This window comes from Sitophilus oryzae, unplaced genomic scaffold (genome assembly GCF_002938485.1).
Source record: "Sitophilus oryzae breed Bouriz unplaced genomic scaffold, Soryzae_2.0 scaffold_1146_pilon_pilon, whole genome shotgun sequence".
NCBI lineage: Eukaryota > Metazoa > Arthropoda > Insecta > Coleoptera > Curculionidae > Sitophilus > Sitophilus oryzae.
This window is the reverse complement of record NW_022145778.1, coordinates 992,469-1,010,157: the sequence shown is the minus strand read 5'-3', so window position 1 is coordinate 1,010,157 and position 17,689 is coordinate 992,469. Positions and strand designations below refer to the sequence as shown.

At 29.0% G+C, this 17,689-nt stretch overlaps 2 protein-coding genes across 2 annotated transcripts in view; both read left to right on the top strand.

Annotated features, from left to right (window-relative positions):
* LOC115886970 (vitamin K-dependent protein C-like) overlaps window positions 1-17,689 on the top strand; it is a 136,579-nt gene that overhangs the window by 38,347 nt on the left and 80,543 nt on the right. The gene's annotated exons all lie outside the window — the stretch shown is intronic.
* Window positions 3,563-7,853, top strand: LOC115886943 (U3 small nucleolar ribonucleoprotein protein MPP10). Its single transcript, XM_030906274.1, has 6 exons — window positions 3,563-3,753; window positions 3,819-4,315; window positions 4,374-4,576; window positions 4,633-4,816; window positions 6,082-6,549; window positions 7,679-7,853. The coding sequence occupies exons 1-6, from the start codon at window positions 3,683-3,685 to the stop codon at window positions 7,843-7,845; spliced, it is 1,590 nt and encodes a 529-aa protein (XP_030762134.1). The 5' UTR covers window positions 3,563-3,682; the 3' UTR covers window positions 7,846-7,853.

Below are 17,689 nucleotides of genomic sequence, written 5' to 3'. Positions count from 1 at the left end.
ATTCCTCTATTCTTACACCTAATTTATGTGATTTTCTTAGCTATAATATGATTTATAAACCATATTTTTCCTAATGGAAGGATGGAATAGGATATGCAAAATTAAGATATTTTAACATTTATTTTCCAGACAAAGCATAAGATTAAGACATAATAAATATTATAAGAAAGATCTTAATATAAATCACAAACTAAGTCTTAATTTGGTCTTGTATAAACACAGGTATAAAACTAATAAGATCAAAACTCAACCTTCACCATATTGTCAAGATTTGGCATTATAGGAAACAAGAAATTGCAGTAAATTAAGAAAAGAATATCAAAGTACACGATATTAAATACTGTAATGTATTCTACGATACAAACCATCTCCCTTCTAAAGAGAAAAAGATAAAACATAAAGCTTATTTTAGTCTTATCAACACTCTTCGATAAAATATATGTCTAAAATTGCTATTAATCCACTAACTTGATATTTTTAAGAAATTATATGATACAAACATTACAATCAAAGTATATTATATTAGTAACATTATAGGTAAAATATGTTACCTCTATCTCCCATTGACGTGTATTGTTCTATAAGACTCGTCATGGTAATATTTCAAAACATCAATATACATAATATAATGAAAACTATTGTTGCCTGTAAATAACTAGAAATTAAATAACTTGAAAGAAATAAAATAATTCTAATAAGTTTAAAACCATTAGAAAAAATCCGTAAATGATAATTTTTAATTCTAATGTAAATATATAAATAAATGTTATTATTATTCAACCACTTCCATATCTCTGTTATTATTACGTACAATTTTATATATTCATAATACTTTCATTTCACAATCTTCATTATCCTTCTTACCTTAATTTTGGATATCAAGATAAATCTGAAATTATAAAATTAATTATAGAATTTGTATTATTATTGATTAACACTCAAAAAAAAAATTCAACTGCAAATAATTCGAAAATAAACTGCAATTTGGCAACATCGACGATGTGCGCTTGCGTAGTATCGATGATCAAATGCAGCAAATATGGCCTTCAAGGTCAGCCACCGGATCCACACCCAGTGCCTTCTATTAAAAGATCAGCCTGGGGGCGAGATTTATGACGTCACGCTAGTTAGATATAATGGATTAATAAATATGTTGTAGAATACATGGAAAACATAATTATTCCTCGGATTTTTGGTTTGTATTTTAAAAATGATATAGTTTAAATGAAATATACATAATATACAGTTAATAACTACAACATATATACCTATTTATAGTAATAAATACTTTGGCAAATAAACTATGAACCATACAAATGCAGCAAATGTTTTACAATGTACAAATAATGTATAGGTACATAAGATAATGGGTAAAATGTAAATATATTTTAAATTTTGGGGTTTGAAAATCGATCTAGTTTAACAAAAAAAACATTTAATATCTACTAATAGTGATGTATTATTATTTGCATTCACAAAATTTATATGTATATTTTGCAAGTATCAATGTTCGAAAAATTATATTTACAAATAATACAATATTATCTAAAAAAGGCGTCAGCGATGGCTATGAAATGAAGATCGCTGGCATTTTATATGTTAAATTATTCTAAATTTTTTGATTTTCTTAGGATTTTAGGTTCGGGGAAAACGTTGATTAAGTTTTCATTTGGGTTTTCATTATTTTTATTTGGTATAAAAAACGTTTCGGCTAACTATAGCCTTCACAGTGTTGTGTCATATAGAGAAAAATAGTGTCGAATATAATCCAAAAATTACATATACAATATAATTCACACCTCATAATGTTTACTGCAATTAATAAACTAATATAAACTTATCAAAAGATGACCACATATTTTTTAAAATTATTATTCTTAACACTAAAATTATCTACATTGACTATGGAGTACGCAGTAAACATTATGTGCGTGGTGTGAATATTTTATATGCAATTTTTGGATTATATTCGACACTATTTTTTTCATATGACACACTGATGGGAGGCTATAATGTTAGCCGAACCGTTTTTTTTTAAACCAAATAAAAATAATGAAAACCAAATGAAAAATCAATCATTTCCCGAACCTAAATTCCAAGAAAATCAAAAATTTAGAATATTTAGAATCAAGGTTCAAGAATATCAAATTTTCCAAGATTGTAAAATTCTAGTTAATTATTTTATGTGTACAGTTATTTAGGGAATGTCATCAATGTTCATTTCCAAGCCAACTAGACGCCGATTTTTTTCGATGATACGGTATAATTCTTACGTAAAATGTAAATAACATTAGACCAATTAAAACAAAGAAATATGAATTTCTTAGTATTTTTAGTAACACCTTTATACTTAAAACTTAATTTTGTATTATGCAAATATACCAATTTTATTGTTATTTTATTCACATTGTATTCAGCCATCACTTAAAATATTTGATATTTATTTGGTATTATAAATAATCAACACTATTCATTAAAAATTACTGAACAAATATATGTTATGCTTGACATACATTATATATTATCAAACAAAAACACATTCTTCTTTTAAACTGTATCAGTCTTGTCTTTAGAAAAATCTTTTTTAAAATTTGAACTCAAAATAATAATCTTTTTCATGATCTTTAATACACATATTCTTTATTTTTCCCTAGATCATAATACCTACTGACATGTTTATCTTACGTGTTTGAATCTATCAAAGCTGCACCAACAACACTTGGAATGGAGATTCCACAATATGAATAAAATAAACATAATTGTCCAGTTTTCATTAATACTATCATGGGAGAATATTATTTTTAAATTTATTAAAGATATTTTCAATAGAATTCTCTTGATTTATAACTCGTACCCATTTTTCTTGCTCTTCCGGACACTTTAGGCTGCCTAGTATAACTATCCTTTCCACCAGGAACACAACAAAGATGAGGCATAGCACAAAAACACACTCCACTTAAGCTTTATTGATGAATTGTTAGAGTCTTAAAAAACACACACAAAAATCACGATGAGTAAAAAATGTATGGGCACTTTTAGGTTAAATCACTTACACAACGTGTAATTTTTCAATTTTTCTATTTTTTTTATGCGAAACCGAGAGTGACCATATATCTGGTAGTAGTTTTGTCACTTCAACACCAAAATAATTAGTTTTTTGCACTACAATAATAAATAATACAAAAAATCAAAGAGTTAAAACCAAAAATCAACCGACAAAATATGAAACGGAATCTAACCCAATATCTAAGTATGTACAGCTGATGAAGTAAACAAAAGTCCGCCCGCAGGCTGATCTTTTAATAGAAGGCACTGCCACACCTTTACCTTCTAGTTTTATAATGGCCATAGATAAGATACTAAAGATTGCAAAAAAGTAGAAGAGTGATAAAAATTTACGTGCTCAGATTGGTAAAAAAAATTTACTTCCATCCCTGTCCTTCAGTAACTGTTAACAGTGTGTAGTGTTGGCACAAAGACATAAGGGCAAATAATCTTATATTGGAAAGGAAGACTAGTTTACCGCCTACATAAACAAAAGACGACTTTGAGATTTTAACCATAGATTTTAACATTTTAACCATACTTTTTTGTGCATGTTTAATGTTTATATCATTTTTATATAGTTTATTTCCTTATATTTTTAATGTTATTATAATTTGATTTGTTTTTAATTTATAAAATGACACTCGAGTTGCAGAAATTTATATCGAATTTTCAGAAGGTTACAGATAGTCCTACAAATTACCTGTCGTAAGTTTTTTTCACATATATTTTTTGTTAATTTGCATTTCAAATTATTCTGTTTGAAATTTTAGCGTAGACGATGATTTAGTTGATCGTTTAAAAGGCCATATTAAAGATATATATGATTTCACTAAAAAAGAACATAAAAATGGCTCATTAAAATCACTACCGAAATTAATTGTAAAAGATTTTGATTCCGAACAAATATGGCAGCAAGTAAATTTACAGAATGAAGATGTTTTAAATAGCTCCGTAACCGTTATTAGCAAGTTATTATCTAATAAAAATAAACTAGTATTTGGCGAAAATATTAAGAAAAATGAAGATGCAGTTGATACACAAATAAATTCTGAAAATGATATGTCTGAATCAGATGAAGATGATGAAGAAGAAGAAGGTAATAAGATAGAAGCTTCTGAAGATGATAGCGATATATCTGTTGATAAACTCAAAAATACTAATAGTAAGAGCAAAAGGAAATCAGTTGTAGATGATGAGTTTTTTAAACTAGATGAAATGGAAGCTTTCTTAAACAAAGAAGAAAATAATGGAAATGCTAATGACTCTGGTAAAGTTACTTATACAATTTGTTATAAATTTATAACAGTATTTTTGTGAATTTTTAGAAAGTGATTCAGAGAATGAAAGTGACAAAGAGAGTATAGATTTATTTGAGGAAAATGAAGACTCTGGAGAAAGCACTGGGGAAGATGATGCTAAAATGGCCAAATTTAAGGACTATTTTGTTAAAAAAGATGACACAACAGAAGACAAGGGCAAGAGAAAGAGAGGTTTCAGCGAATCTAATTCAGATGAAGAAGAACATGAAGTAAGTTAAATTCTTATTTTATTATTGTACCCGATTTATTTAATTTTCTTTTTTAGGAAAAGATTCAACTATCAAAGTTTGAGCTTAGGCAGCAAAGGTTAAGAACGAAAATTGAAGAGATGGAAGAACAAGCAGTCAGCGAAAAACCCTGGCAATTGAAAGGAGAAATTCATGCTGATAGCAGACCACAAAACTCGTTATTGGAGGAAGTTGTTGAATTTGATATAACATCTAGACCAGGTAAATTTATTTTTTATATAAAAAACTATATCTGATTAAAAAGATACACAGGGTGTTTCAAAACAAATGCGAAAAACTTTAGGGGGTGGTTCCTTGTTCAAAATAAAGGGTAGTTTGCTTTATAAACGTTGGGTCAAAAGTCAACCATTAGGGAGATATCGCGGTACAAAGATGGCGGAAAAATAATGTTTTTATTTTTTATCTTGAAAACGAAAAGAGATAGACTAATGAAATTTTATGGAAGCATTACTGTTATGAAAGCACATTATCTGGTAATATTTTCACTTTTTTAAAATGAGTGGAAGGGGTTGAAATAAACTACCCCTATCATTCTTGTTAACGAAATTTAAAGAAAAATCTTATCAAACACATACAAAAAAACTAATTTGGATAGTTTAGTTTGTTTAGAAACTTTTTTATCTCTTGTGTTTTTTTGATAAAACTCACCGATTTGAAATTAAAAAATAAAATGTAAAGCATTACATGTCAGGACAAAAAACATTTTTAGATTAAGAAGTGATAATAACGATAATAATAATCATCTAGATAATAACGTATTGCAGTAGAGTAATATCAAATAAAATAATATTAGGAACATCCTAAAAAGTAACAGCGGCCGACTAGATTTTTTCCTAAAAAAATTACAGCAGCCCACTAGATTCTTTATCAGAAAATGTTTTTTGTCCTGGCATGTAATGATTTACATTTTATTTTTTAATTTCAAATCGGTGAGTTTTATCAAAAAAATACAAGAGATAAAAAAGTTTCTAAACAAACTAAACTATCCAAATTAATTTTTTTGCATGTGTTTGATAAGATTTTCATTAACTTTCGTTAACAAGAATGATAGGGGTAGTTTATTTCAACCCCTTCCACTCATTTTAAAAAAGTGAAAAAATTACCAGAAAGTGTGTTTTCATAACAGTAATGCTTCCATAAAATTTTATTAGTCTATCTCTTTTCGTTTTCAAGATAAAAAATAAAAACATTATTTTTCCGCCATCTTTGTACCGCGATATCTCCCTAATGGTTGACTTTTGACCCAACGTTTATGAAGCAAACTACCCTTTATTTTGAACAAGGAATCACCCCCTGAAGTTTTTCGCATTTGTTTTGAAACACCCTGTATAATGATATATTGCGATGATAAAGCTCAAAATGATCATTGTAAAACAAAGTTAATTAGTAACTATTAATTTTTTATGACTATCTACTTAACTTTAAGCTATTATTTGTGTGAAAATAAAACTTTTTAATTTGTTTAGCACCTGTTATTACCGAAAATACCTCATTACAACTGGAGGACATCATCAGGCAAAGAATAAAAGACAAGGTTTTCGATAGCGTAGAACGTAAAGAAAAACCAATCAATTCTTTGTTAGAGTACAAGAAACAACTAGTATTGAACCAGGAAAAGAGCAAAGAATCACTGGCCCAAATCTACGAAAAGGAATTCCTGGATAAACAGGCTGCACTGGACCCGAACAATGCAGAAAAAGAAGAAGAAGAACCAGAGTTACACAAGGAAGTGCGAAAAATGATGGGAGACTTATTTAACAAACTGGATGCTTTGTCAAATTATCATTTCACCTCCAGACAATCTGTTCCAGAACTGAAAATAGTCAGTAATTTACCGGCAATAAACATGGAAGATGTCGCTCCGGTAGCTGTCAGTGATGCAGCGTTATTAGCACCTGAAGAGGTTAGGAATAAAGTCAAAGGAGATATTACAGGTACGTGTCATATTTATCTAATTTTAAGTCAGTGGCATTGAATAAAAATACTAAGGAGGGAGTATATTTACAAAATTAGGAAGATTGCTAGGGATTTCTACAGGGTCCGGCAATAGTGCTTCGGGCATCTGTAGCTCCTAGAATAAAAATCTTGAGAATTTTGTTTAAGTGCAAACCAAAGTATGTACGAAAATGTATTTCAGGAAAATATTTTAATTTCTATAGGGTGGCTCAAAAATGTGTCAGTGGATCTGGATGATTTTTTTAAATGGAACACCCTCTATGTTATTGCATTTTTGGCTTCCTTTCAGATCACTTTACATAATCCTAAGATATGAGTAAATATATTTCTACAATTTCAGCGATATAAATAAATAAAAAATATATATTTTTCAACTTTCCTTAAAAAAATTATTACAAATACAAGAACTGTCTTGTAATCAAAACTATAGTAGGTATTTACTTTAGATGGTCTATACGTACTTTGCTATAAATATCGTAATCTTAAATTATACAGGATGTTGAAAATTCTACGCCAAACTTTCTTAAATATAAAATAATTTTTCTTTGTTTTTGTTTTAAACAGAACACCTTATATATTATTTCTTTACTCGATGGAGAGTTAAAAAATGAACATTTTTGTTTTTAAAGTATTTCAAAATTTTTAATGGTTTCGCAGATACATGCAGTATTGTTTCATATGGCTCTTTCAACTGTAAATTAAGAGAGAAAATTAAAATCGTTGGGTGGCTTTGATAAAAATTTACTGTGGAAAATGCCATATGAAATATAAAACCGCAAATATCTGCAAAACCGTTAAAATTTTTGATATACTCTAAATAGTGTATATAATATAGGATAGGGATATATCAGTCTTTGAACATTTATGTAAATTTCTCTCTAATTCCGACCTCTACATACAGAGATTGACATAAAAAAATTGTCAAAAAATAATATTTAATTCAGAAAAAAGTAAAGATGTCTATTATCAAAGTAATAATTTTTATTGAGTAAATTTGCTATTAGTAAATTTTTTATTTTTTTTTAATTACATATTAATTTGTTCTTTTTGTTTTCATCTCATTTCGTTTACTTCAATTATGTGTTATTTTATTTTACTTTTTTTCAGGTGAAAGCGAAAGGTCGAAAACTGATAAAAATCGTGAGAGACGTAAGAAGAAGCTAAAACAGAAAATTCACAGTAAGTTGAAAGAGAAGAAGGAAGCAGCAAAAAAAATTGTAGACGGTGTTCCTAGAAAATATGGTATTAAACAGAAAAAAATAAAGAAAGTTTAAACCACAAATGTAGTTTCAATTTGTTATTAAAATTGGCTAAAAATTGACACCTGAAAATACACTGGAATTTAAAGTGAGCAAGGAAAAATGGTAAAAATAAAAATTTTATAACAAAAGTAAGTATGCAACTAATAATAGGTACACTAAAAACTTACAGTATTTGTACACTTTCTTTATTATATTTTTATGATTTTTTTTGAAATATTTTTATAAATTTTAAAACAAAAACTATTATAAAAAATATACTAAATAATACATTAAAAAAAGGGAATGAAGAAATAAGAAAATAGTAAATCGAGAAGAACACACACAACGACAGTTTACTATTTTTAATAAATGACATTTCATTTTTAATGCAAGATGTTTTAGGATAATTTGAGAAATAAACAAAAAACAAATCATTCTGAATAAAATTTATTGAAAAAACTTAATAAATACCTTTTCTCAGGTTATCTGACAGACATATAATCAAAACAAACTATAACTTTAAATAATCATTATTTGAAACCACATAGGTATTTCAATGACAATAAATAATAATTACATTTTTCATTTTTAACATAATTTAATATCAATTTATCCTGTTGATATTACTTAAAATTATATTTATCTACAAACATCTATTTATTTTTTAGTTTAGAGTTTTTTGGTTGTATCAAGTCATTGTAAAGTGTATACAAACTGTTAGAAAATCAGTTACACAGGGTGAACTAAGTATTGATATTTGAAATATTGTTCTTCATAATTTCTTTTATTCTTCCCAAACTTTCATTGTAAGTTTTTAACACCCTTTTTTTCTTTGGCGGTTTCGATATTTTTGGCAGATATCTATACTTATTTATGTAGGTATTGACACTAAGAAATTTGACTAACAGAAGTAAATACAGGGTGAGTCTTTATATTAAAATTAAATTCAGTTTTTGACTTGTCGAAGGCCCATATACTTGTTATCTTTTAAGATTTTTTATTATAACAAAATACACCAGTAGCTGTCATAGAATAAAATAACTAAAATTATGAATAATAAAAAGCTTAAAAATAGGACTCTATACAGTATGTCCTCGGATTGTCTTTACAAGAGGAAACACATTTTTACTATTGACATTAGTGATGTGTCGGTATTTGAGTAACGCGATTTTGGAGCGATATTTTTTTGTAACGTCGTGGCGCGCTCCACAACGAATCAGGAATCTGTTACTGAAGAACGACGATCATAATGACGACAGAATTATAAATTATAATTTGCAAATAAATTATTTATAATCGCTCTTGAAGTTAGCTGGAACCGTAGTAACCGCATAGCGACGTGTTTAGATCCAGCCGTCGCTATTTCGTCAGTCGCCAACAGTAGTAGAGTAAACGCCACGAATGTTTGGGAGTGATTCATCGGTCGCTACCATGTGAACTAATCTGTTCAAGGTCACATAATACTTAATTCCAGTGCCGTGGTGTTTCAAGTCATATAATAACCAATATATAATCTGTTGTAATTTGTTGTTTTAACTGCCAAAGTCTTGTCAAAACATATATTTGGTTATAAATATAAACTGGAATGCCCCATTGGTCGTACTGCAAGCACACCAATGGACTGACGCACAAAAACGAATCAGTCAAAGAAACGCGATATAGTATCGTCTTTGTCAATGACGCTAACATTTTAGAATAAGTAGGAGGAGCGCAGGGAGATGATTAGATCGGGCCTTTAAAAACCTACGTCTGCGGTAAAAATTTACGTTTTTAATGTAAAAATGATAGCGCGCGTGTCGATTCTAACTTCATCAAGTGATGAATCACTCCCAAACATTCGTGGCGTTTACTATAACTGGCATTGGTATGTACGGAGCGTCGCGCGTGTTCGCTCCAGCCGTCGCGCTCCTAGAGCCGTAGTTCCGTCTGTAACGAACAGAAGTAACTGGTAACTGCTGTAACTGATTATGGACGCTCGACCTCGGCTCTCGGCAGCTAAGTAACTTCGCTCCAGCCGTCGCGCTCCTAGAGCCGTAGTTCCGTCTGTCGCGAACAGAAGTAACAAGTAACTGGTCCCTGCTGTAACTGGCTATCGACGCTCGACCTCGGCGGCGACGTACTTCGTTCCGAGACCGGCAGTCGCTGGAGCGCTTCTAGGGTTCCGGTTTTGCCTGTCGCGATTTGGTTGGTTACTATTGGCGTTGGTGCTCCCGTTACGTTACTTTCGAAATAGCAATTTTTGGTATGTACTAGGCGTGGTATATACCTAATAGCGTTGTTTGAAAGATAAAACGCAAAAGCAAATAAAATAAAATATAAATATTTTATTTGCTTTTGTACATTTATATAATTTTTATTGTTTATATCTATTTTTAAGGTTAGGTTAGGCCAATAAACAATTTTTTTCGACAGTGGTTTGGACTTTGTTCTTGATTTTAACATTAAATATATTGTATTATTACAATACACATAAATATGGGCCGTTGATTTTATTTAAACGAAAATTGATGGAAAATAACAACGAATGTCATCGTTTTCTTAAAAATGAGATAGATTGGCTATACAAAATAAAATTATAAACTCGATATTTGGAAAATGAGTGGCGCATAAAAGTTACATTAATCTACAAATATAGATAAGTTAGATATATTTTTAGCGAGGACCGCGACACTTTGGAAGTCGGAACCTCGGTTACAAAATCGCGGTATTTTTCTGGAACGGTCGCTATTGTAACGCGACTCATGTGGAACCGGTATTCCCATCACTAATTAACATTATGAGATAAATGCATTCTTCATAAAAAGTTTTGCTTTTTCTAAAATGGTTAATCCCGTTTATACGAGTACTTTTACAAATGTCAATACCGTTTTAGAGAAAATTAAAAAAAAACATGGAAATATGGTTGAATTTTTTTCTAGTCCTAAAAATCAAAAGGCGTTTCTATGGTAATATAATTTTGATTTCATTCTTTGATAGATAGTTATTATTAATTTTGATTAACATCATATTTTTTGCTGTTGTTAAAGTATCACGTTTTCCTATAACTGTTAAAAAAAATAGTTTTCGTAGCATTGAACTAAATAAATTTTGTGCTTCTTTAACATTTTAAAACAGCAAAAAATATGACGTTAATTAAAATTTTTTCAATAATAATCTATCAAAAAATGAAAACGAAATGATATTACCATAGAAACGCGTTTGGAATTTTAGGACATTTTAGGACTTTTTCACGTTTTTTTTAATCTTCTCTAAAATGGTGTGGAAATTTGGAAAAGTTTAAACAGGATTAACCATTTTAGAACAAGTAAATTTTTTTATGAAGAATGCATTTTTCTCAAAATGCTAAAAATAAAAAAGAGTTTCCTTTTGTACTGTAGACAATCCTGGAACATACTGTAGAACTGTTATAAAAATCAATGTTGGAGAGGATTATTTCTATACAGTGTGCACAAAAAAGTGTACATCAAACGGTTTTTGTTTTTATTATGGGACAGGTAAAAATGTGTTAGGCAGTTTTTGACACTATTTACATTGTCAAAGAAAAAATGTATTATTCTTTAGAGCATTGGTATTATACCGTATGATCGAAAAAAAAAACTGCGCCAGCGATGGCTATGAAATAAAGATCGCTGTCATTTTATATCTATTATGGGAAATGTCATCGATCGTCAGTTTCCAGCCAATTGGACGTCGCACACTGGTTCACATTCAAAAAAATCGACGCATAGGGGTCAAGAAAAAAATTTCGAAAATTTCAACAATGATATTTTCAACAGATGATGGGTCCATTTATTCAAATTTATCACGGTCCACTTTTTAATCGTAATAAAAAAGCGTACAGAAATGTTTTCGTTAGATTTTGTAGTTTAAATATATCAGTTATTTGCTGATAATAGTTTAGTGTTGCTAATATATGTTGGTTCTTAGTTCAGAGACTTGTAAATAAATTAAATTATAATGGATTTTCAAGACCAAGGTAAGTACTTTTTAAGAGAATTTTATTAACTTAAATATTTTTTTATAAGCTAGTAGTTACCACAAACATAGTAGAGCGTTTTTTTTGAAAAAAAAATAAACTTTAAAATTGCGTATCTTTAGAACTCCACAGATCTCCGCTTCTGTATTTTATAATTTTTAAAAGGTATTATACCAAGTTTAATTTACCACAAGTATCTTACCCCAAGAGACCCCGAGGTAGATGATATATAAATTAGAATTTTAAATTGACCAGTAGTCTGATTTTTGTTCCATGGATAATTTCTTAAATTATTATACTAATATTTTATGAGTAACTCTGGAGTGGTAAAAGTGTAACTATAGAGACTCACATGTTCCTCCCGTACTCTATTCATTTTATTTTTAGGAACAATAAGCCGCAGATCAATATGTGAGAGGTTTTTGAAAATGGGTTTTAATAATAGGTCAGAAGCGGATATTATTGATGAAATTATTTCATTATTGTGTGATAATAATATTCCTAACATATTATCGAAAAAAAAGCAATTTGAAAATTTTGTTTATAAATGGTCAGAAAAGTGGAGGAAATGTAATTATACTTGGAGCAGTTTTATTTCCTACAATTGTCTCTGGTTGAATAAAAATTTACTTTAATATGTTACTATAAATGGAAGAGAATCAATCTTTTGATGACCCTGGCCCTTCAAGAAGAAATTTTTTTCAGAATTGTCCAAGTCCCAAAAAAATAAAGAGACCAAAGATATATATTGCCAAGGAATTAATTTATAATATCTTTCAGAAAAAAAAAACATGTTTTTTATTTACATAATGCTGCAAATATTGCATTATTGCTTTCAATTAATGGCAAAGATTAAAAATCAATTTATTTCTAGAAATTAGAGATTCTTACACCTATGTAGCAGTTCTGGCATATGCTACAGTTTCTAATTTAAGGAAGGAACATAAAAATGAGACGGCAAAAGCAGTCCAACTAGGGTTTGAATTTCCAGAAAAAGTAGTCGCCATTAAATCAGATAGTGAGGAGGAACTAGAAAAAAGTGATGGTGAATCATGTCATGAAGAAAATGAGTTTCAAGACTCCATTTAAGGCATATTGCAGTTTATGTATTTTTTTTACTAGGTTCAGGTTTTTTACTATGTTCAGGTTTACTAGGTTCGAAGCATTTTTCAAACCTTTTTAAAAACCATAATTTTTGAATAAAATTCATAGAAAATCCCCCTTTTTTAATATTTTTATACTAAACAAACATAGTCTGAAATATATTTTGTTTATTCCTTGGACTATCTTTATCATGTTAATAAATCCGCCATTAAACTTAATAAGTCTAGAATTTGTAATAAAATTAAAAATATCCTATGCGCCACTTTTTAGCAATCCGAACCACTGTGCGTCGTTTTTTTTTTATCATACGGTATTAAGAAGAGTAATGTATTGTGCAAACCTCGAACTAAATTTATTAAATAAAGACCCCGCCCTGTACATATAGAAAATATATTATTTATTATATTTACTCTATATACTATCATTATTAACACTTTTTTCTCAGAACCTACGGTTAGTATTTATATTAAGGAAGATAACATACGGTTTTTTCTTTGTGTACATATAATTATTTTCTGCTCTGTCTACATTTTGATCCGTTTTTACACATAATATGTTTTCTTTTTATTTTACATCTTAGAATATCACATTTGTTGAGAGTCTGCTTGACAGTGTCACATTTAACTATATAAGGATTGGCTAAAATTTTTAAAGTTTTTCAACAAAATATACATTGCTACATTATTTTCTAATTATTAATGTTCAACTACAGGGTGTTTCAAAACGTATGCGAATAAGTTTAAGAGGTGATTACATGTTAATATTTTTTTCCATTTTTACCCTTCAAACTTTTAAGTATATATTTTGAAACACCCTGTATAAGTAATAGGTGTCTAAGAATTATTATAAATATGTAAAATTATAGTTAAAAATTGAGTTTTTGAAATTATTCAATTGAAGGGAACGATAATTTAAAATATATTTCCGAAAAAAAAACACGTATCTTTGATTTACCGAATTTATTACAAGTTAAAGAATCTATATAGATATTTGCAATGCCTCTCAATATTTTTAGGTCTATAAATTATCCTATAATAAATATTTGATAGGACTGTTGAAGGTTTTTTATATGAACAGGTTTAATATACAGGGTGGTCCGAACTGTATTCCGGAACTTCGGCAGCATATTCTGCAGATAAAAATAAGTAAAAAAGTTCCTATAAATGTATGTCCTAAAATGATTACTTTCAGAGAACAGGGTTTAGAAGTTTCATGTTTATTTCGATTTTTTCTAAATAAATTCATATTGACATCAAAATCAAATTTTTCATGTCAAAAAACTCCCAGACACCAATTTTCATCCAAATATTTACGTTACTTCATAAATTATTTGGAAAAAATCGAATTAAAAATGAAACTTCTACACCCTCTATCTCCGAAACTAAGCATCTTAGGACATACATTTACACGAACTTTTTTACTTATTTTTATCTGCAGAATATGCTGCCGAAGTTTCCGGAATACAGTTCGGACCACCCTGTATATTGTATTGAGTGTTCTCTCTTGTTTTTACTTAAATATAATTATTCGACACCAATTATTTTAATGAACAGCTAACAAAATTTTCTTCTTGGAACTCACTGTATATAAATATACATATGTTTCAAAATGGATAACTACTTAACCTATATATTACTTGTCGCTATGTGATAATGTAGTCCAAGACAAACTATAATAAAATATTAAAATATTGACATTTTAAAGGTACAGAAAACTAGAAATTTTCTCAGAATTTTTTTATAATTAGTATACAGGGTGGTCTACCGTTTAGTAGTATGACTTAAACAGTCTCTCTTAAAAAAAAAATATTGACTGCCTTACAACTAATAAATGAACCACTGCGTATGTTGTAGGTCTTATAGATAATATATTTGATTATTTCAATATGAAATAATTTTAGATTTATTTATTTATTTTTAAATGACCATAATATATATTATATTCTGTAGTTATGAAAAAGTAATTTGTTGTTATAAATTAATTTAATTCGCAACATATTATGATGATTAAAATGGTTAATCTATTGTATTTTGGCACTGCTAGAGTCTGGCATAAAACTTGAATACACAGGGTGTTCAAAATCAAATCGCACATCTATGAGATTGCTACATTAGTATAGTTTTAGATATTTACGCTTTTACACGATATTTATAAGTTGTTGTACAAGTATAATAAGAAACAATTACATATAGTTACAGTAAAGATATAGAAAAATAAACTAAACAATTATCATTATTTGCTTACTTATAGATCTATCGTTCTTGTTAGAATTATTATTAATAGTTTTATTCTATAAGGTATATATTTACCCAAATACATTTGGCTAGAGTATTTTAATATTTAGAAAATTTTTTCTTGCTAATTATAGCTAATAATTTCATTCAAGATATATTTGTTTTTTAATTTGCGAAAGGGTATGATCATTTTTTTTAGTTTACTTGTATAAATTGGTTTGGTTTGGTTGTGTATTCAAATAATAAGTTATTAAATATACCGGGTGCGTCTCAAAAGTGGCTCACCCCTATAACTTTTTCATTTTTTTCAGATAAAAAAAAACGAGATTTGGTATGTTAGTATATGACATAAATTAGGATCGATTGACGTACTCAATTGTTGTTGGTTACTTCCTGTTTTACCGGAAATGACTAGAATTTTTGATTTTTAAATCGCACCTTCGATATATTTCTACTTTATTCGATAGAAATGACAATCTGAATAAAATGAGATATCATATGTCAATTTTTGACATTTTTGGCTTAAAAAATTGTATTTTAAATTTTAATCTAGAGTGCCAAGGCTGTGTTAAAAACACTAATCAAGGAGCCTTGAAAAACTAGTTTAGATCGTCAATGTTTTTCGTATCTTGTCCTGGTCGGTTAAATATGACCAAATCGTATTTTTAATCATATCTCAATTTTTTTTAAATCGAACGAGGGTAGCTCATTAGCATATTTGGAAAAGCACTTTTTACGAATAATTTGGTACCACACACTTGGTATTTCGAGTCAAATTGTCGTTGTAAACCGCATGTTCTAGCTAGGAAAGGAGCGAACACTCCACTAACTGGACCAGAACCGTTCTGCTTTCCAAGTGGTAACCAACTCAAGGCGGAACTCAAGAACTTGGAAGATTCCATCCGCAACCTGGAATGGAAATCTTGCAACGGTCTAAGACAGTCGAAGAAGTTTCTGAGGGCTTATGATCAAGAAAAATCACAGATGTTCCTGGGTTTAAGTAAGAACAATCTTCGGATTGTCACGGGGTTTTTAACAGGACACTGTCTCCTCAATGAACACCTCAGTAGATTGAAACTAAGAAGAAATGGCGAATGCAGATTCTGTGGGGAAGATGGGGAAACACCAGTACACCTCATCACTGAGTGCGCCGAGACGACAACCATTCGTGCCATGAATAAAAAAACCATCAAATGGAAGTCATTTTGTTAATAACGATAGATAAAATTTGGTAACGCTATTAGTTTTTGGTTGTCAAAAAAACTTAAATATAACATTATATAATTACACGGTTAACCTATCAAAATTGACGTTTGTTATTAAAATGCATTTTATTTATTAAAATTTTGAAATATGTTGTTTGAAAAAATTGTTTAGCTTCACATTTTTTATTTATCAGTCAAATTTTGTCACTCTTCTATAATCTATTTGTTTGTCATATTAAGGTTTACTTGTCTATGTAAAAATATTTCATATTACATAATCTGACATATTTAGTTTCTTTTTGGAAAGTCTATTTTTTGTATCAAAAACCGATATTCTTAGTTATAAGTAAGCGCTTTTAGAAAGCAAAATTTATTTATTTGTAACAGTTTTATAAAAATAAGTAATTATTTTTGATGAAATTCTTCTTTGATTAGTAGATGTACAGCTGGTTCCAAACAAAAATGAACACGACTCTTTACACATTTTTTTCGAATATTTGAGCAGTGTATATTTATGTGTCAAGTATTTTGACATGTTAAGGTTATTGTGACATTGTATAAAACAACTTTGCTTTTGACAAAGTGGCAAATAAATTTTTCAGAACCTCAGCATGACATGAATAGAGAAATGGGGGATTGGTATCATAGAATATACTGCCCGAAACAATAAAAATATGTTTTGAATCGTATTCAATTTGATTTGAACCAGCTGTACTTAAAGTAAATATCGCTAGGGAGATTTTAGGTTTTACCGTTGACTGAGAGAATCGGGAAGATACGCAACCTAATGGGCGAATTCGTGACAAGGCTGATTTGATTTCCCCTTACGTCTCAAGTAATGTACGGTGGAGACACCAATCGCTTTGCGGTCAACGCATAAAATACTTATTTTCTCTAATTCGGCCAGGGAAGGCATATCGAAGACGGTGTGGATCTGAAAGCGACAGTGTTGCCATATTAAAATGTGTATATGTTAGGCAAATAGATTGTTAAAAAAACGTCTATACCTATGTGGCGGATTCATCTCTCCAAAAAAATCCTTTATGATTTTTTGTTTTATTTTTTTTTAAACATTAGACGTATCTGTTTTAAAAAATAAAGTGTTCTCGAATAGTTGCATTTAAATATTTTAAATAGTTTTTTTCTTCTTTATTCTTTATATTTTTTTTGCTTCCGACGACGGAAAGAGATAAACTTTCCGAAACGTTAAGCATTTTTTCTTTGTTAGGCAAATTTGTATAACTGTAAACATAACTTCTGATAAGCAGTGTCCGTTTAGGTTTAACGCATAAGTGTTTACAAAAAATAACTATTTTATTTTGTAGATTTTCTTGCAGTGCAGTGGCGAAATACCCATA

Coding starts and splice junctions, on each gene's coding strand:
- LOC115886943 (XM_030906274.1), top strand. CDS start 3,683: ATGACACTCGAGTTGCAGAAATTTATATCGAATTTTCAGAAGGTTACA. Junction 3,754..3,818: donor AGTCCTACAAATTACCTGTC/GTAAGTTTTTTT, acceptor TTGAAATTTTAG/CGTAGACGATGATTTAGTTG. Junction 4,316..4,373: donor TGGAAATGCTAATGACTCTG/GTAAAGTTACTT, acceptor GTGAATTTTTAG/AAAGTGATTCAGAGAATGAA.